General features: G+C 46.7%; 1 protein-coding gene across 2 annotated transcripts in view; it reads right to left on the bottom strand.

Moving 5' to 3' along the window:
* The window catches only part of PPP1R12B (protein phosphatase 1 regulatory subunit 12B), a 140,315-nt gene that overhangs the window by 80,929 nt on the left and 38,514 nt on the right, over window positions 1-20,872 (bottom strand). For both annotated transcript variants that reach the window (XM_058039601.1, XM_058039602.1), the window contains exons 4-9: window positions 18,623-18,782; window positions 13,703-13,847; window positions 11,341-11,415; window positions 8,608-8,687; window positions 7,899-8,038; window positions 2,814-2,917 (exon numbers count right to left, since the gene is read on the bottom strand). In XM_058039601.1, coding sequence (XP_057895584.1) covers window positions 2,814-2,917; window positions 7,899-8,038; window positions 8,608-8,687; window positions 11,341-11,415; window positions 13,703-13,847; window positions 18,623-18,782 — 704 coding nt within the window. The remainder of the gene's footprint in view (window positions 1-2,813; window positions 2,918-7,898; window positions 8,039-8,607; window positions 8,688-11,340; window positions 11,416-13,702; window positions 13,848-18,622; window positions 18,783-20,872) is intronic.

Below are 20,872 nucleotides of genomic sequence, written 5' to 3'. Positions count from 1 at the left end.
CCAGACTTATCTACAGTCTACAGTGAAAGGAGGGCAACAGACAAGTTTCCACTTGGGAAATCCCAGCTGACATGGAAATGTAACTCCCGGCAGGATCAGAGCTGCACTGGGACAGAGAGTAAGGGAGTAGAGCACCTCCATCCTCAGAGACATTTCAATACTCAGCTCAGCTCAGATAGGACAAAGCAACATGACAAGAGCTTAATCCTGCTTTGAGCAGGACACTGGATTTCAGCCTCACTAAGGCCCCTTCCATGGGCAGGTAAATGCACAGCACAGAATGGGCTTTGTGCTTTTTGTTGCATGAGGCACTTGTGACCTGCCTGCATTAGTCCTTAAATGTACAACTGCTTCCATGTACAACTGCTTCCATGTACAACTGCTTCAATATAACTGCTTCAATATAACTGCTTCAATGTAGAACTGCTTCAATGCACAACTGCTTCCATGTACAACTGCTTCCATGTAACTGCTTCAATATAACTGCTTCAATGCACAATTGCTTCAGTGCACAACTGCTTCAATGTAACTGTTTCAATGTAGAACTGCTTCAATGTAGAACTGCTTTAATGCACAACTGCTTCCATGTACAACTGGCTCAATGCACAACTGGCTCAATGCACAACTGCCTCAATGCTCAACTGCTTCAATATGCAACTGCTTCCATGTACAACTGCCTCAATTTACAACTGCTTCCATGCACAACTGCTTCAATGCACAACTATAGCTACAGTGATCAAGTCTTTCAAAAGGCTGCACACTGCCATTCAAGAATGAAGCCTGAGCATCACAAGAGACACTTGTGCAGGGCTAAGCACCAACTTGTACAGGAATAAAGCAAATAAATTATTAGGAATTTTTGGCATAGTACAGAATACAAACCACACAACCACTGTGGCTGTGTTACTGCAGGGTACAATCACACCTTTGGTACCACACACAGCTCAGGTCCAGCAATCAGCAGCAGTTGGCAAGAAGGGAAGAGTTCAGGGAAAGGCAGCAAGAATGAGAAGAGCAAGAGAGGTTGTGCATGAGGAGATATTCAGTATTTCAGTAGTCTCCAGGCTGAGATATGACCAAGGGACATGAAACCCTCAGTGGAACACAGAAGGGTGAGTAAGGAACAATTATTCCTTGGTCCTCCCCATAAAGGAATGAGGGACAGCAAACAAACCCAGTGTGTGGTTGGTTAATGGGACAGGGAGCTTTGTAGAGTTTTGAACTAAGCTGAAGGACTGGACATTAGAGGATCCCAATTAAAAAGTGAGTGCATAAAGGAAAAGTCCAACAGGGGCTCCTGAAGACCAAAAATAGACCAGGTTCAGTGAGTCCCTGAAATGCCAACTGCTGGGCTGTGGGAGGGAATTCCTACAAGGCTGTGCTCTCCAGTAGCTTCTGATGGCCACTGTTGGGCAGGACAGTGGGCAGACAAGGCTTTTGATCAAAGCTGATCTAAGCATTATTATACCATATTCTATCTGACACTATTCAGAATAAATGGAGCTACTGGAAAGCTCTGCCCTCAGACTCACTGTCTGAAGACTGTCAAGCTGAAATTATCCCTCCAGTATTTGAGCAATGTTTTCAGCTCATGTCATTTCAATGCAGATGCAAAGGGTTAATCTGTACTCCACCATTTCCAGCACTGCCAGTCTACTGAGCTACACAGCTCTAACATTTTCATGTAGTTTTGATGCTTTCCTCAGAGAATGCTCAAAACCACAGCAAAAGCTGCCATCTGTAAATTCTGAACAACACAGGAACAGCACATACTAGTAACTCCCCTCATAGAGGGCAACACTATCTAAAGCCCAGTCTGTCAAAGAGAACTACAGAAAAAACAAACAGCTGAGAGAAGGTAAAGAAGCTGATCTTAAGTCACTGAGGTCAAATCAATAATTCCTCCACTCACAGGTCAGCTCCTACATGCTAACACCCTTATTCTGTGTTCAACAGCTCAAAGGAGTGTGAGACCAAACCTCTGCAGCTGGGAAAAGGTTAACTGAAGTACTCACACTTCCCAGCATCCTTCTCCCTCTAACAGTTCCCCTGCTAAGCCAGCCTGAGCTGAACAATGCCCAGAGGAGCTCTGTTTCATTTGATCTTGGTTATGCTCTGTTACATGTGAAAAATAAAAAATTGTGACTAAGCAAGAAACACTTCCCCCTGACAAGCACCAAGAGCTTCAGCCCTGGGCCAGGTTTCTGTGTTGTTTTCTCCACAGTCTGGTGCAAAAAGAAAGCAGCAGTACACAACAGGAGTCCTGTGCAGAGCAGAGTCTCCTGGTGCCATCTAGCTGAGTGATCTGAGAGCTGGAGGGTTCAATCACACAAGATTTCAGTGACCACTTCACCTTTCAAAGCTCTCATAGCCCAGCTGGCCAGCCACATGCAAACCACCCTCTGCTTGCTGGGCAGTAACAGCACACCACTGACTCAGCTGGCTTTGGCAAGTCAGAGGCACTTTAAATGATGGTGTTGAACTCACCACAGGCACACAGGCAGAAATCAGCTCTGGTGACAGATCTGCTGAGAAGACATTGGCACCAGCCCCCTGAGAACTGAGCACACAGAACATGTGCTCTAGGCTGGCTTTCTTCACCACAATTGCCTTTGGAGGTCAGAGATTCAAGAGGAACCATATTGTCCCTACACTGCTGTTAACACACATCTTTATCAGAATTTCATACTACCAGGCTTTTCTAAATTCAAGTCTTTAAGTGCTCTGAAGACTGGTTTCAGAGCATCCACCTCCCAGTAACACCTCCTGCTTCTGAGCACTCCTGGGGTGCCCAGGGATCCACATTCACTTACTCTTCTGGCAGATGCAGTGAAGGAGTTGGGCTCAGGTGCTGGCTCAGGGATGCTGGGCCTGGATTCCCGGCTCGAGTGGTTGGCAAAGGGCTCTTCCTTCCTCTCTACAATTTTAAACAAGAAGAGAAACCAAATGTTTCAGTATTGCACTTCTGAGGCCCTTCCTTACACAGAGTGTGGTCTGCACTCCAGCTCAGGGCTGTGTGACCTCCCTGGATCACAGATGTCAGTGCCCTCTGCACTGGCAGTGCCAGGGCTTTCTGCAAGGAGCTTTCATCCCTAAAGAACAGCATGGACACGTTTGCCAGGCAAAGCTTTTGTACTTTATCCTCACAGACAAGCAAAATCTTTGCAGAAAGCACCATAAAGAGGACACACAGGTTTTTGTTTTTCACAATTTTGTTTCCTGTATGGGAATTTCTTCCCTGGTAAATCTTGGGATGAAAAGGGGCACATGCTGCTCCTCCTTCCTGTACACAAGTGTGGTACAGCCCACAGCCCTGAGTGCCCAGTGCTGGGTTTCACTGCACAGTTCTCTGCATTTGCTTGTGCTGCTGGGCAGAATTTCTGATCTTCTGCAGCAAAATCCATTTTCTACAGGAAGTCAGGATTGCTGCCCAACAAAAAGCCTTGCTTGGGCTCCAAGCAAGCTAAGCAACCCTTGTCCAAGCTCACAGCTGGCTCCCTGCTTGTTAGATAAGAGCAGCTGTCCAGTATCACATTTATTTTTTGTATCTATGCACATTCTTGACAAAAGAACATTCAGCAGACATTACCAGGGGGAGAGTAAGCAGAAAGCGTGACTCAGGCAGCAGGTTCACTTGACAGGAGAGCACAGGCTGGAGACAGACTATTCATCATAAACCCAGGCACATGGAACCTGCCTGAGAAATGATGTACCCACACTCACCAATCAAAGCTTTCCTTACAGCTATGAGTGCTCACACAGTCACGGCTTGGAAAAAATAAAGCAATTTTAAGCATAAGCATCCCAAAAGTCCTAGCAAATAACCTATGTGCAGGGAATAAAAATCTGCTGTTCCATATTTGGAGTTGTTTGGGATGGAGCATCTGGAGGATGGCACCTTGGAGTGTCAAGATCAATCTTTCTGTAACAAATATTCTCAGTACGAGACAAATAAGGATTCAAAGGACACAAAAAACCAGAAAAGAGCAAGGCAAAAGAAACATTTTAAAATAGCAGGAAGTTACCAGGATTGACAGAGCCTGAACTAAAGAGACAATGACAGAATCAGGAATCTCCTGAGTTGAAAAGGACACACAAGGACCATCCAGTCCAACCCCTGCCCTGCACAGACACCCCAACAATCCCACCCTGGGCATCCCTGGCAGTGCTGCCCAAACACTCCTGGAGCTCTGGCAGCCTCGGGGCTGTGCCCATTCCCTGGGGAGCCTGGGCAGTGCCAGCACCCTCTGGGGAAGAGCCTTTCCTGCTCTCCAGCCTGACCCTGCCCTGGCACAGCTCCAGCTGCTCCTGTGGGTCTGCAGAAGAATGGATTCCCAGCCACTTTCCCTCTCTGTGAAGCAGAAATGTCAGTTCTGGAGCAGAGCTTTCACCCAGCCTCCCTCACTCCTCCCTGCAGGCCCTGCCTGCCACCTGGGCATCCAAGAGCATGGAAATGCCCATTTTGTGCCAGCTGCTCTCTGCTGTGACTGAGGCTGTACCACAGAGCACTGCAGGCAGGGAGGGTGGCAGCAGCTCCCCAGGCTGGGCTGGATGGGCACTGGGAGCCTGCTCTGCAGTTCACAGCACACAGGAAGCTTTTAAGGTCAAACCTAATTAGAAGGGCACAGGCTAAAGTGGTAATGACAGCTTGGGAAGGACTAACTGTGAGCAATGTGACTGGGACATTGTGGGACACCTTCTGTCACTGCAGAAAGGGACAAGCAGAGGGACTCTGTGCTGGCAGGGCTGCCTTTGGGCAGGATCCCACATTTTATTCTACCAAAATTTCAGTCATAAACATTATGAATTCCAGACAAGAAAAACTGGAGAGGATTAGTTCAATCTCTTCAAAACAAATTTGTAAGAGTAAAAATTTAGGTTTCTAATTCCTTTTCTGTAAGGGTTTTTGGATAAGGGTTTTTGCTTGATTGCTTTCTAAACAAAACAACATTAAAAGCTTCCTTGGCCTGCTTTAATTCCCAATAATTACATATTGTAATAGTTCCCAGCACAGATAATCACCACAGAATTTTACACTGATCTTTCTCTTTTTTACAAGAGTTCAATGCCAAATTAACTGTCTTCAAAATGAATAAAGTGACATGAATGCTCTTAGCTCCCTTTGTCTGAAGAACAAAAATTTCTTACCGATTATAAGAAACATACTACTCTGAAACCCTCCAACAATTTCACTGCTACCCTCATCCAATTTCTTCCTCTCACTCTGCAAATTCAACAAATTAATTGCAACCTGAGACTCTTCAAAACACACCTCAAAATAAACTTGTGTGTTACACTGCCAGCTTCTACATGTCCTGCTGTATGCTCAGCTACCAAAGGGGTTGGGATTTTTAGGTTTAAAAAGACCACTAGGAATTTTTTTTTCATCTGGACTTTGAACACTTCAGAACAACAGCCATAATCTATGTGTCCAGAACTGCTCAGAATGATAAAGGTATGGGAATATTACAGAAAAAGAAGAGGAATAAAGGAATAATAATCATGTGTTCATACCCCTGCCTCCTGTAGAATACAAGCATGTAAAATGCTGACCAAATAAACACAGAACCACAGAATCCCAGACTGGTTTGAACCAAAAGGAACCTTAAAGCCCATCTCATTCCACCCACTGCCATGGCAGGGACACTTTCATCTATCCCAAGCTGCTCCAACCTGGCCTTGGCCACCTCCTGGGATCCAGGGCAGCCACAGCTGCTCTGGGCACCCTGTGCCAGGGCCTCCCCACCTCACAGGGAGGAATTTTTTCCTATTATCCTATCCAAACCTACTCTCTGCCAGTCTGAAGCCATTCCCCCTTGTCCTGTCACTCCAGGCCCTTGTCAGCAGTCTCTCTTCATCTTCCTTGCAGGCTCCCTTCAGGTCCTGGGAGGTCACAATGAGGTCACTCCAAACTCCTCTTCTCCAGGCTGAGGAATCCCAATTCTCCCAGCATTTCCTCCCAGCAGAGCTGCTCCATCCCTCTGATCCCCCTGGTCCCTCCTCTGGGCTCTCTCCTGTGCTGGGCCCAGGGCTGGGGCAGCTCTGCAGGTGGGGCCTCACCTGAGCAGGGCACAGGGGCAGAATCCCCCCTGCCCTGCTGCCCCCTGGGGGATCAGCCCAGGAATATCACTGTCTGTCTTTGAAATCAGTAATGCTGTGACATTTGTTATTTTTAGTACCAAAATGAAAAATCCTACTTCTCTTTGGAGGCTCCTACAATGTGGCCTGATGCTGTTACCTTCCAGAATCTTGCTTTAAAAAGAGCAACAAGCATGTGACCCTACACTCACACCTGCAGCAAGTGAGAGCTCTGTCTCCATCCAGCTGAGCAACTCCACACTCATTTTAGCAGAGATTTCAGGAGTTTATAAGGTGAGGTTTCAATTTCTCAAAGGACCCAATAATCTTCCCAGGAAAGGAGAGCACAGGTAACAAAGCCTGCAGCTGAATCACTACTGAATCCTTGTTGTCTCCCATTTCTATTAGCTTCAGTGGTTTAACATATACTCCTATAATGTGCTTTGCTCAGTGAATTACTGCAATAAAAAGACCTGTTCTGGCTTTAAACAAAATTTAATGCTGAGTGCTGTAGACCTTTCCTTGCTGAAGGATCTTAGGCTGCTCCTGACTCAGTTAAACCCCACACAGCTCCAGGTCTTAGAGGTGTGCAAACATCTGAGTTGTTTTGGTCAAACTGCCACCATGTTTACAAGGATTACAAATAATGACACCCAGCTAGACAGATATAATTTATATTTATATAACTATATAACAGATATAATTTATATATTTATATAAGTTATATATATATATAAATATATATTTATATGTATATAATCAGGGTAAACCCTTGATTTATGGAGAAAATATATGTGACCTGTGCTGCATGTCTCTTTCTACCCCAGACATGTCCAATAGACTTGCTTGATTTAAAAGCCCCAGGACCATTTCCCTGTGCTCCTGCCATGCCCATGAGCTGGGGCAGCAGAGCCCAGCCAGGATTTCCCACCCTCACACCCTGCCCCAACAGCATTCACTGATAACTAACACAGTGACAATTTCACGGGCACAAAGCACAACAAAACTTTAAACTACACTTCTCCTCAGGACCTATTTCTTTGTATATTGGATATAGACCAAGTGAGTTGATGTTAAAAGTAGTTTAACCTTTAAACACATCATAGTCCAAGATCCATCTGTGTTTACAAAATATTAAGTACAAATAAGTCTTGGCTTACTGGACAATTAAGTATCTGTATTTAAACTTTCTGTGCTGCACATAAACACTTTTGAAATTAATTAAGGTAGCCACAGAAATTATGGAAAAGGAATGAGAGTAAGATGCCAGCAATATACTGTAATGTAAATGCTACTGTGACTCTGTGTACTTAATCCTTATTTTCCACTATCTTTTGCAATCATTATTCATTACAGCCTAGAAAACAGAAGTTCCTCACCTCTATAATCAGTCAGAACAGTTTCAGTCCTTCATTTCAGACTGATTCAAACACAACAGGCTATTGCCTCGCTACACCTTCACCTGCTTCCCTACCCTCCTGAAGGATCCCTCTTGAACTGGGCCAACAAGAAAAACATCCTGTTTGAGAACAAGCTATGGACAATGTGTTATTTTCAATACATGTGAGCTGGAAGTATGAATTAAAACAGGATCTGAAGGATTTTTAAAAAATAATTATGCTGACCTGTGAGTCAGCATTTGAATCAGCTTTTTTAGCACAGTAGCTCCAGGTTTCTCCAAATTCTGTACATATACACCAGAAGTAAAACTTTCAGCATGTCCTTAACAACTAATTATATAATTAGTTAACAATAACAACACCATTAATAATGGTAATAGCTAGGCTAGTTATTAAATCCAAGGCTGTACTAAGTCTTACCTGACTCCTTTTCAGCATCTGACTCTGAAACTTCATCTTCAGCTTCCTCCTCTTCAGAACTAGAACTGCTTGAGTCCTTGTTCTCTTCCTCGGTTTCCATGGACTTCAACGTGTCTTCCTCATAAAGAATCTTCTCTTTGCTGCAAAATAGGAAATTTTTAGGACTAGGCAAGCAAGTTGTACTTCTCAGGAAGACACAGACATTATTTACTACATACAGAACAAGCAAAGGATAAAATCCATCTACAGACTGAACACTCCAGCACTTCCATCATGGCCAATTTGCCACGGATTCCACTGCCAGTCTGACATTTTCTAATTCTGCAAGCATTTTTCCATCCACAAAATTGTGATCTCTCCTTTTCTAGTGCCACACAACACAGCAGTTGGGCTGTTGGGCTTCGTGCAACAAAAAGGTGCAGTTCTCAGCCCAAAGATCTGATTGATCCTCAGCCAGAGGAGGAGCTGGAGAATCAAACACCAGCCCAAGCCCTTGATCCACCACTCACTGGGTATGTTAAGACACAACACAAACTGCATTTGACACAACTAAAACTGTACTTGAGAGTGCTCAGATTAAAAAAAATGCATGAACTAAACAGCAGTGAATTGTTTTTGAGCCAGCTGAGGCCAGCTGCCTGTGAGAGCTGAAGCTGCTCTCCCATTACTCTCTGGGCAGTTTCTTTTCAACTAAGAGGAAGATACTTACTTGGTGAAGAGTCTGTTTTGAGGCTTGCCATTCATGTCAGCTTCAATCAGCTTATTCCTTGTCTCCTTCTCACTTCGCAGCTGTTCACAGTCCAGGGAGATGGGAGAGAGAGAATGAGGACAGACATTAACCAGCCCTGTCAGCAGAACCCAGTGAGCACCAGCACAAGGTCAGCCAGCCTTGTTACACCAACCACTGCACATTGGTGTGAGATGCCACTGGGACAGCAGCACATCTGCAGTGGCACTGTGAGCCTTGGGCACAGCACCCAGCATGTCCTTGGAATGCAGCTGCCATTTAACAAAAACTTGAAAGATTTTATTAGCAGCTGCCCCTGCATGACCAGGGATGAACCTTGAGTGCTGCCCAGAGAGGCTGTGGGCTCCCCCATCCCTGGAAGGCTCCAAAGCAGGTTGGATGGGGCTTGGAGCAACCTGGGCTAGTGGGAGTGTCCCTGCCCATGGCAGGGGTTGGAGTGGGATGAGCTTTAAGGTTGCTTCCAGCCCAAACCATTCTGGGATTCTGCTGGAGGTCTGTCCATGTGTGTGTGCCCATGAAATCAGAATAGATTCAGCTAAAAGTCTGCTGCCTTTGTGGCTGTTATTGACTTGCTGTCAGAGGAAAGCATTCCAGTCTGCCCTGTACAGGCAACCAGGGAACTCCTGGGAGGATGGGTCACTTCTTAAATCTCTCAAATGCATAAAGTGATTGCATGGGAATAACTGGGATCACACAGAAATGGAAAGATTTTGTCTAGAGAGCAACAATATTAATTTTACCACCATCAGTGGACAAAACAGTACCCAAAAATTGTTTTAGTACTTTCCAGAAGCACAGAAAGAGCTGAAGCAGAAGTAGGGATGGCAGTTAGGGGCTCAATTTAAGGCTGACTCTGCTGTGTCATGGCTCACCAGGTTATTCTTTTTCTTTTGACAGCAGTTGACACCAGGCAAAGGAAGTAAAAGCACTGTAAATTCTCAGTCATAGAATCCCAGAATTATTTGGGTTGGAAGGAACCTTAGAGGTCATTCAGCCCCAGCCCCTGCTATGGCAGGGACACCTTCCACTATCCCAGTGGCTCCAAGTGCCATCCAGCCTGGCCTTGGGCACTGCCAGGGATCATGGGGCAGCCACAGCTGCTCTGGGCACCCTGGGAAGTGGGAAAAGCTGCATGGATTCCAGGGAAGAGCAAAAATCTGTGCTACAACGTTGTTAAACTGACCCAACTGCTGGAGCACAGCAAAGGGAAGTGCAGGAAACAGCCTGCTCCATTCACAGATAATTCAGTAACTGGGGAAAAAAATCCAAACCCAAACCAAATGAACTGCTTCCAGCATACAGAAATGCCCCCTGCTTTCCAATAATGGCAGCAGATCTTTCAGCAAGGGTGGTACAGTGCTCTGCCTTTGACTGAGAAACATATCTGGTTTGAAAGCCATTTTGGAAGTGAAATAACATCATGGAACTGCCTGTTTTATCCTTAACAAATATAAGTTTTCTGGTTTAAAGTGATAGAACATGATAAACACATGATAAACTGGCTTTTCCACTAAAAAAACATATCCACTAAAAAAAAGTGTAATAAAATCTGGATTCTTCTGCTCAGCTCTACACTGACTGAATAAATGGAGAAGGCCTTTATATAGTGCTTCTATATAGAGAACAGGGGGTTGTAGCCCCTGCAAAGCAGCCCTAAAAATGGATGAGCAGTCACCCAAAAAAATTCTTCTTTTTCTTTCTTTTAAGAAGTGCAGTTATCTGCAAAATCCTGGGTAGTGAGAGAGAGGAGAATCCAAAACACAACCCTGATAGTATTTATCAACACCTCATTTAGGGAGAAGATGATTAATTTTTAAGAGGTTCCTGTGAATACTAAGGCTGCAATTTGAGGATGGCAGCAGCTGTGTTGTGATCAGAGCTGGAGCTCTAACCACCCACACTGTCAGTTCCTGAAAATCCCTTCCTGGGTTTATCAGCAGTGCTCCCATTCTGTCTCTTTCTGAACCCAATGTTTTAAGTGATACTTACAGATTTTTAATTCTTTTTGAAAGAAGGTTAGGTTGTGTTTTGGAAGCACCCAAATGAGATAATTGAGTAGATCAGATGAAATAGGAAAAAATTCAATCCAAACTTTCTGGCTTGACAACTGCCCTTACTTTGAACAAGATATATTTTGCTTTCCTTTTTTTATGTCAACTTTTGGCTTATAATCCCTTCCACTGCATTATGAAATGGCAATTTATTATGATTTTGAAACCACCCATTTTTTCAGTCCAGAATTCCCTGAAGTTTATAATTTCTTCTTCCTCAATCCAAAGCCTCCCTACTGAAAGAGAGAGGCAGACATGGTAACAGATCCCTTTCTAAACATTGACAGTGTATTTCCCTGGATGCTAACACAAAGCTGACTTGGGTAATCACTCATTGGGAACAGAGCTCTTTGATGCTAGAGAGCCTGCCAGCCAACAAAGCAACTGCAGGGTAACAACAGTTGCAAAGATGAACACAAAATCCTTACCAGTTCCCATAATTCTGCATGCCATCACACTACTGACCTCCTTGCTGCTGTTATCTAGATTTCTAGCTATTAAAAATGTTGCTGTGATTAAAGATTGCAAATGAGTAACTAAAGAAAATAGCTAGGCCTCAGCTTCCTGCATCTGTTGGCACCATATGTCCTGGAGAACACCTGGGTGTGAAAAGGTAATTGGAAAAAGATCTCCAGAAACTCACCACAGTCTGTTTCTTCTGCAACATTTCTAAATGCTCCACAAGTCCCTCATCAGCAACGTCAAAGGGTGTCTGGCCCTGGTGCAAAGAGAGAACACAAGAGGATGTCTGAGATGGCACAGTGGGAATATTCCAGAAAGTCCCATTTCCCAGAGCATATGCTCCACATCCTCCCTCCCCAAGTGGTGAGAGACACTGTTTCACTCCAGAGCAAGGAAACCCATGTGGTAACAGTGATCATGGAATCACAGAACCATTTTGGCTGGAAAACACCTCAAGGATCATGTTTATGTTCAGTGAGCAGCTTTTCCCAGGGCAGTGCAGCTCCCTGGTTGCTGCTGCTCAAGCCCAACAGCCAGGACTATGCTTGAGTTTCCAAGTTTCTAAAAAGGACACTCTTGTATTGAGAGGGAATGTGATCAACCTCTCCTTGTGCTGGATCTCAGGAAAGGTTCTGCCCCCAGAGGGTGCTGGCACTGCCCAGGCTCCCCAGGGAATGGGCACAGCCCCGAGGCTGCCAGAGCTCCAGGAGTGTTTGGGCAGCGCTGCCAGGGATGCCCAGGGTGGGATTGTTGGGGGGTCTGTGCAGAGCAGGGGTTGGACTGGATGGTCCTTGTGGGTCCCTTCCAGTGTTACTTTATCATCATGTATTTAAACATTCAGAAAGGCTGCCAGCAAGGAAAAAAATTTGGGATCCATTTCCACATCCATTTATCAACTAAAACAGACCAGAAAAAATACTCTAGTGCACAAACCAAGCAATTGGTTACATTTTCACCAAACTAAAACTCTAAATGCCATTAATAACCTGAAACCCAATGGCTACAGGTCAAAAAATAAAAGGTAGCCTTGTCCATCTGACCCAATAAGGAGACAATTCTGGGCTGGAAGGAGCAGGTAACACAATAAATGCACCTGTGGCTGTTTCAAGTATGGCATGATACAAGACCCCATACACATCCTGAACACTGAACAGGAAAAGCACCTGATGGCATTTAAACAGAAAAGATTCCCCACATTTTGGGTGCCAAAGAGCTCACCAGGCTGAAAGAGCTCCTCATGGGGCATTTGAGTTGCAGCAGTTCCAGCACAGCTGGATGCACTTGAACACACAGGGCCCTCTCTTATCACCTCCTCCTGCCTTCACCCCCTGGTGCTCCTCCAGCACATTCAGCCTTCCCTCCTGCCCAGAGGCAGCCACAGCACACCTGGCCCAGTGGGAGCAGCTCACAGACCAGTGTGCACATCCCAGCAGGGATGGGAACCACAAGAGCAGCCCTGGACAAACTCTTGAAAGTCCAAGGGCTCTTCAAGGAAAAACCTGCAACTGTTAGAAAGGAAATGGATTTTGTTCCTTTTCTTCCGTCCTATTTTTCGTCACTCATGTCTCACAAATCTTCAATTTCCTTTTTTATGACCAATACATAGAAGAAGGAGGATCTAAAACTGCCAGTTTCTCCTGGGTTCACTTGTTTTCAATGCCTTATACCTTAATATTAGTATATTATTTGCACTCCAAGACTGTTTCTTTGCTGCTGTTTGATTTCTCAGGGTTACACGAACTCAGGATGGCACAGATCAGCTCCTATCCCTTCCTACAAGCTCAGTGCTAAAGTTCAATCAGGTCACATCTCCCATAATATTTGAAATCTTTTCTGTCTTCTCCCAATCAAGATTCTTCATTTACTGATGTATTTAAATTATCCACTGCACAGGCAAGGAGGACTGCAATGACTTTGTCATGTACATGCATCATGATGTTGGATCTCTTCTGAGACCCCAGCTGGATTTCTGTGTCCAGCTCTGGAGCTCCCATCTCAGGATAGACATGGACCTGCTGGACAGGATTGAGAGGGGCCCCCTAAACTGACCACAGGGCTGGAGCCCCCCTGCTCTGGAGCCAGCCTGGAAGAGCTGGGGATGTTCACCTGGAGAGGAGAAGGCTCCAGGGAGAGCTCAGAGCCCCTTCCAGTGCCTAAAGGGGCTCCAGGAGACATGGAGAGGGACTGGGGATAAGGGATGGAGGGACAGGACACAGGGAATGGCTCCCACTGCCAGAGGGCAGGGTTAGATGGGATATTGGGAAGGAGATTTTGGCTGTGAGGGTGGTGAGGCCCTGGCAGAGGTTGCCCAGAGAAAATGGGGCTGCTCATTCCCTGCAGGTGTCCAAGGCCAGGCTGCACAGGGCTTGGAACAACCTGGGACAGTGGAAGGTGTCCCTGTCCGTGGCAGGGGTGGGATGAGATGAGCTTTAAGGTTTTTCTGAATACAAATCAGTCTGGGGTTCTATGATTCCATGATCAAGCAGAAGGCATCAGTCACTCTCAATGTGGCTCTAGAATACCTGCATTAGTTGTGTACTGACCAGCTTGTTCCTGATGTCCATGTCACACAGAGCCTCAGCCAGGATGGAACATGCTTCCTTCACTCCCCAGTGAGCAGCAGCGTGGAGTGGGGTCCAGCCATCATTGTCCTGGACGTTCAGATTAAACCCAGCCTGGATCAGGAGCCTGAGGAAAGCAGCAGCATTGATCTCTGCCCCTCAGGAATGACTTCCTGACAGAGCACTTTCCCCTGCTAGGCACCAAGTGGGCAGCCTGCTTCCATAACAGCCAGGAGCTTCTGGACTTGTTTATTAACCAAAGCAACCTCCCACCTGATGTGCTCAAAACTGCAATGGAAAGGGCAATGAACAAAAAGTGACTTCAATGTAAAACCTGCTGGAACATGCCAAACTGATAAGGTTCCCTTTCAGCATGTCCTGAACTGGGAGAACACCTTGGCTTCTCACCTGGCACTGGTGACCCAGCCTGAACTCCTGCTCCAGCAGAGGAGAGAGTCTGGAGTGGCTCAGCTGCATCCCTGTGCCAGGAGAGGGCATGGGGGAACAGGAGAGGGACACAGGAACTGGAGAGGACATGTGGGAACTGGAGAGGGACATGGGGGAACTGGAGAGGGACATGTGGGAACTGGAGAGGGACATGTGGGAACTGGAGAGGGACATGGGGGAACTGGAGAGGGACATGGGGGAACTGGAGAGGGCATGGGGGAACAGGAGAGAGACATAGGAACTGGAGAGGGACATGGGGGAACTGGAGAGGGACATGGGGGAACTGGAGAGGGACAGGTGGGAACTGGAGAGGGACATGGGGGAACTGGAGAGGGACATGGGGGAACTGGAGAGGACATGTGGGAACTGGAGAGGGACATGTGGGAACTGGAGAGGGACATGGGGGAACTGGAGAGGGACATGGGGGAACTGGAGAGGGCATGGGGGAACAGGAGAGAGACATAGGAACTGGAGAGGACATGTGGGAACTGGAGAGGGACATGTGGGAACTGGAGAGGGACATAGGAACTGGAGAGGACATGTGGGAACTGGAGAGGGACATGTGGGAACTGGAGAGGGACATAGGAACTGGAGAGGACATGGGGGAACTGGAGAGGGACATGGGGGAACTGGAGAGGGACATGGGGGAACTGGAGAGGACATGTGGGAACTGGAGAGGGACATGGGGGAACTGGAGAGGACATGTGGGAACTGGAGAGGGACATGTGGGAACTGGAGAGGGACATAGGAACTGGAGAGGACATGGGGGAACTGGAGAGGACATGGGGGAACTGGAGAGGGACATGGGGGAACTGAAGAGGAACATGGGGGAACTGGAGAGGACATGGGGGAACTGGAGCTCCAGCTTGGTTCTCTGAGAACACTAGGCCACAGTGGGGGGTGGTCCTCAAAGAGACCAACAGGACTGCAGGGAAGCACCAGGGACAGTGACAGAGGTAAAATGTATATGGTAAACAACCCTCATTTGGATTAAACAACCCAAATCCATTTTTTCAGAGTAGCCCTTGGACAGTTCAAGCAAATCTTCCACAAGTGAACTTGCCTGGGATCTCCTTCCCTTACCCTCACTGCTGTGCCCCTTCCAGCCTCCCTTCCCCATCAGAGGAGAACACTGGTGTTTCACAGCACCTGGAGCTTGAATATTTAACACCAAAACAAACACAAAAGGTTTGGGGTAGTCTGGATCTCCAGAGCCATGTGCACAATGGTGTGGCAGTAACCAGGCAAGAGCTCTGAGCAGCTCTGGTATCAAAACTATTATCCAAATTGCTGAAATAGTGAATAACATCCCAGGGGAATCCTGCAAGTCTGGTCAAACTGCTCCTGAAAATTTCCATTGTGGGAAATTCCCCCATGCAGAGCCACCATTGCACAGCATGAGGGAAATCCAGCAGGATCCCAACATGGCACCAATGCTTGGAAACTCCTGCAGCTTTACACCAAAGTGTTACTGTGCTAAATAAAACACAGTCAAAGCAGAGCAGCTGTGGGCTTCTCTGTGAAAGAAATTGTAAATTAGGTGCTGAGTTTCTGTTGATTTTCCAGCTGGCAGAAAGGAGAAACAAAGCTGCTAAGAGACTCAAGGTCACAGACAAATTCCATGTCTCATTTAGAGTTAGCTGGCTCCTGGCTGTCAGCCCCCTTGGTTTAAGTCACTAAAGCTCTGGATATGAACTTCAGCACAGCCACCACATACACAAGAGTGAAACAATGGCAGCTTGCTGTGAGATGTGTTTATCATTACCCCAATTAATGCCAAGGAGAGACTGTCCAGAGCTAAGTCATCCTGCACACACTGAACTTCATCAAGGAGCACTGGATACACAATCCTCCCCTGACAGGTGATGGGACCAACACCTCCAACTCAGAGATATCACATTTCTATTCACATGAGCTGTGTTAGATTCCTGTTCTTGGGCACAGTACAGGTACAGACAGCTCATCACTCAATTATAAGTTCTAATGACTGAATACAAATCAGAAACATGAAGTACAGTAAAATGCTTGGGCTTGATATGAAACAGCTCTTTGACATCAGGTCATGTCACTTAAAATTATGAAACTTAGGATCAAGATAGATGAACACTTCCAGAATGGATTTTAACATAGGCAACAGAGTAAGCTTGTGTGCTGGTTACACAGCCTGGCTTTTGGTAGCAGGCAGGTCACAGAGGTGGCTTCTGTGAGAAGCTGCTGGAAGCTTCTACCATGTCTGGCAGAGCCAATCCCTGATGGCTCTGGAGATGGACAGGCTGCTGGCCAAGGCTGGGCCAGTTAGAGAGGCTGGTGACACCTCTGTGACAACAGATTTAAGAAGGAAATCAAAACAAAGTGGGCATGCACAGTTTTTCTTCTTGTCAGAGAAGAGGAGGTGAGAATATGTGAGGGAAACAACATGGAGACACCAAGAAGAATGAGGGGAAGAGGTGCTCCAGGCACCAGAGCCAAGATTCCTCTGCAGGCTGTGGTGAAGCAGCTGTGCTCTGCAACTCATGGGGACCCACGGGGGATGCAGAGATCCATGCACAGCCTGTGGTGATCCACGGGGATGCAGAGATCCACCCACAGCCTGTGGGGACCCACAGGGATGCAGAGATCCACCCAAAGCCCACAGGGATCCACGGGGGATGCAGAGATCCACCCACAGCCCCTGGGGATCCACAGGGATGCAGAGATTCCCCCACAGCCCGTGGGGATCCACAGGGATGAAGAGATTCCCCCACAGCCCATGGGGATCCACGGGGATGCAGAGATCCACCCAAAGCCCACTGGGATCCCTGGGGGATGCAGAGATCCACCCTCAGCCACCTCCCAGGGGAGGTGCTCACACTGCAGTGGGTGGATGCCTGGAGGAAGCTGTGATCCAGAGACAGACCCAGTGGAGAGAAGGGGCTCTGTTTCCAGGCTGGAGCAGCCTGTCCTTGGAGGACTGCACCCTGTGGGAAGAGAGACCCAGGCTGCAGCAGTTTTGGGAGGACTGTTTGCCCATGGGAGGGACTCACATTGCAGCAGTTTTGGGAGGACTGTGAGCCTGTGGGGGGAATTCACATTGCAGCAGTTTTGGGAGGTCTGCTGCTTGTGAGAGTGAAGCCACACTGGAAAGTTCACAGAGAACCCAGGGTCTCACAGGGGAAGGATTCCTCTCCCAGAGCAGCAAAGAAAATCTCAGTGATGAAAAATCTCCACACCCTGTATCCCTGTGCTGTCAGTGGGAAGGAGGGAGGGGCTGGGGTTAAAAGGTGTTTTAGAGGCTTATTTTACTTCTCATTATTCTCCTCTGATTCTGTTAGTAATAAATTCACTTTGCAGCTTTAAGCTGAGCCTGTTTTGCCCTTGCAGGGTTTTCTCCAGTCCTTATCTCACCTCATGAACACTGGTAATTTTTTTTTCTCCTCTGCCCAGCTGTGGAAGGGGAGGGTGAGTGAGTGAGTGAGTGAGTGAGTGAGTGAGTGAGTGAGTGAGTGAGTGAGTGAGTGAGTCCTACCACGACACTTTGGAAAGACCATTTACAAGAGCATGTAGTAACAACACAAAGATGAACAGATTCACATGAAGAGAGGGCAGGATTAGATTAGATATGAGGTAAAAATTCCTCCCTGTCAGGGTGGGCAGGCCCTGGCACAGATTGCCCAGAGCAGCTGTGGCTGCCCCATCCCTGGAAGTATCCAAGGCCAGGCTGGACAGGGCTTGGAGCAACCTGGGACAGATGAAGGTGTCCCTGCCCATGGTAGGGAGTGGGACAAGATGAGTTTTAAGGTTCCTCCAAACCCAGTCTGGGATTCCAGGAGCTCTATGTTCATGGGCAACTCCAGCCACAAATAAAGAGCAGAGAAGAAAGCTTTATTGGTGGAAAGCCTAATTGGACATTACCTGTAACAATATTAATGTTTTTTTACCAGGAAATGCTACACTGGGCAGGTTTATGGTCATAATAATCTTGTTAGTGCCAGAACAGCAGAGCTGTGAGGTGCTGGAATCCCTCTGTCACTGCAGAAGCAGTAACATGAAGGGGCAGAGGACAGTGAGACAGGGGTGGACACTGCATTTTCCCACAAGACTGGTCATGTTTGTGACTGTCATGCAGTATGTGTTGTCACTTTGTATGTCAACATTATACTTTTATCCCCTACTGCTGTTTAACTTGCTAGTCCTGAAACTGTAATAGGGAAAATCAGATCTTGTGATTAGAAAAATTAGAGATCTCCTAATTTATGCCTCATTCTCCAAAAAGCTTTCATTACTCTAAAAAGGCCTGGAGGTATGAAAGGGAATCCTCCAGTCCCTGTGTATTTCTGGGTGAACCACTGTGGCTGTACACATAACACCACAGAGGAAGAGCAAGCTGGAAATCTCAGTATGGAATAAATTTCTCTGAACGTAAAGCAAGATGTCTTCAGCCTTAATTTCATGCATCAGCCCTGGAGGAGCTCCTACCTCATGACTTCAGAATACCCCTTGGCTGCAGCAACATGCAGAGCTGTGGCTCCTGTCCGGGGCTGCTTCACATCCTCGATCCTGCCGCTGTTCAGCCACTGCCGGGCGTCCTGCAGCATCTGCTGCTCCTCCTCCTTCCTGCACAGCTCCAGGTCCACACCTAGGGGGTGAAGCACAGAACAAAAACCAACAACAGATGAAAGTCTGAAGTACTTGTTACACTTAACCTATGCTTCATTTGCTATAAAAAATTGGTAAACTATTTCTGATCTTCCACAAAACAATCAGCAAAAGCCTCTTCGGTGTCATTGACAGAGACTTCAAAAACTGCCTGAGTTAAAAATTTTGAAAGCTGGGCCAGTGGTTGCAACCCAGTCCAATTAGCTAAAAGCTCAGGTGTGCATTAAGGGTGTCCCAGACTGAAATAACAAAGTCATGAACAACAGTTTAACTGACTCAATTGACCTGGTAACATCTACAGAGAAGGTCTGAGGACCCTCAGGTGTCTCCTGCAAGAGCTCAGTGATGCCAGCTCTGTGCTCACTCCATATTCAGGACACTGCATGTGACACACAGGAACCTGCACTGCTCCAGAGGCATTCCTGACAGGCATGCTGAGAGAAGGGCTGAGTTATTCCACTGAGCAGCACACCCCCAGATTCTGACAAAACACAATTTGAAATAATTTTGGCATTAGAAGGCCAGAAGAAGTCTATGCTGATGGCCTAAGTGACTGGTTAGGGGCAGGTGGAGGTGTGGGGAGGCAGGAGGATGATGTGGAGAAGGAGGTGTCTGGTTGACACACTCATTAAACCAATGAGAGGAAAAACCAACTTGGACTTGTTTTCCTAAGCAATGAGATCATAGAAGGACAACGTATCAATCACAAGTATTGATACCAATCCAAACGAGATTAATCAGAGTAGAACTTTCCACTCAGGAAAACATACAAATTAGAAGATGACATATCTCAAAAATCAAGAAGGGTCCTGAAGTGCAAGTGTTCCTATGGATTAATACTTTTAGTATAAGAATGACATAATTGCTAATTAAATTATGGGGCATTAGGTTTAAAACAGAACCAAGGAAAACATTTAACTCAGAGTGAGGCCCTGTGAGACCCACTGTTGCAGGATTTTGCAAAGATCAGAAATAAACTGGCTTCAGACCAAGGACTAGACAAGTTTGTAGCTGTTACACACAATTCCTGAACATGCTGGAGTTGCCAAGGAGGGCTACACGAGCTCAGGAAACAGAAAGCCATGGGGCACTCACAAATACACAGAAAGCCAGTTTGGCTCAGGAATTTCTGGAGGCACAGTGGCTGGAGGCTGGGAGGGCAATTGTACACACTTGAGCTGTTGTTACAGTCTGCAGCAGGCATCTGCTCACAGCCCCTGCTGAGGACAGGCTGCAGAGCTGGACAGATGCTTATTTAAAGTTCAACCCCATTTCCTCCAGCAATATGATCCTTTAAACTGTGAGATGGGAATCTTCATCTGGAGACAGATGGTTGTTTCAGGGTATCTTAGCAGGATGCCACTAATGTGGTGAGGCAATGCAAGCAGAATCCCAAAAAGTGTCAGACAAAAGACCTGCAGGTAAGGCAGAACCACTGCCTCAATGTCCTCTAAGGTTTCAACCACATTACTGTCATTTAAGGAACCTGAAGGTGCACAAGTCCACAGAACCTGGTGAGATGCACCCAAGGAAGCTGGTAGAGGAAGTATCTAACTCACTCTTGTATTTGAAAAGTTGTAGCAGTCTGGTGAACTTCTCATGGACTGGAAAATGGAAAACATAACCCCCATTTTTAAATAGGGACAAGAGAAAGACCTGGGGCACTACAGGCCAATTGGCCTCTCCTCTGTGCACAGCAAGATCATGGAGCAGATCCTCCTGGAAACTGTTAAGGCCCATGGAAAATAAGGAGGTGACAGCCAGCCTGGCTTCTCTGAGGGCAAGCTGTGCCTTTGGTGGCCCAGGAACATTAACACGGGTGACAAAGCACCAAGGGACTGACTCCTGCCTAACTATACCTTAAAAAACAAAGTGACCACCATGTGTCAAAATATATCTGATACAGGGACTGGATTCAATCCAGCATGTAAGCAACCCCCTCAAACCTGAAGGAATAAAATAATCCAGAGCAGAGTCTGTGGGGCTCTGTAGCCCCAACACACACTCCAAGGAGAGTAACTTCAAAGCCAGATGAACCAGCTCAGACATGAATGCAGCTGAGCTTTGCCT

This window comes from Melospiza georgiana, chromosome 23 (assembly GCF_028018845.1).
Source record: "Melospiza georgiana isolate bMelGeo1 chromosome 23, bMelGeo1.pri, whole genome shotgun sequence".
NCBI classification, from domain to species: Eukaryota; Metazoa; Chordata; class Aves; order Passeriformes; family Passerellidae; genus Melospiza; species Melospiza georgiana.
The sequence above is the reverse complement of the archived record's forward strand: the minus strand, read 5'-3'. Positions and strand labels throughout refer to the sequence as shown.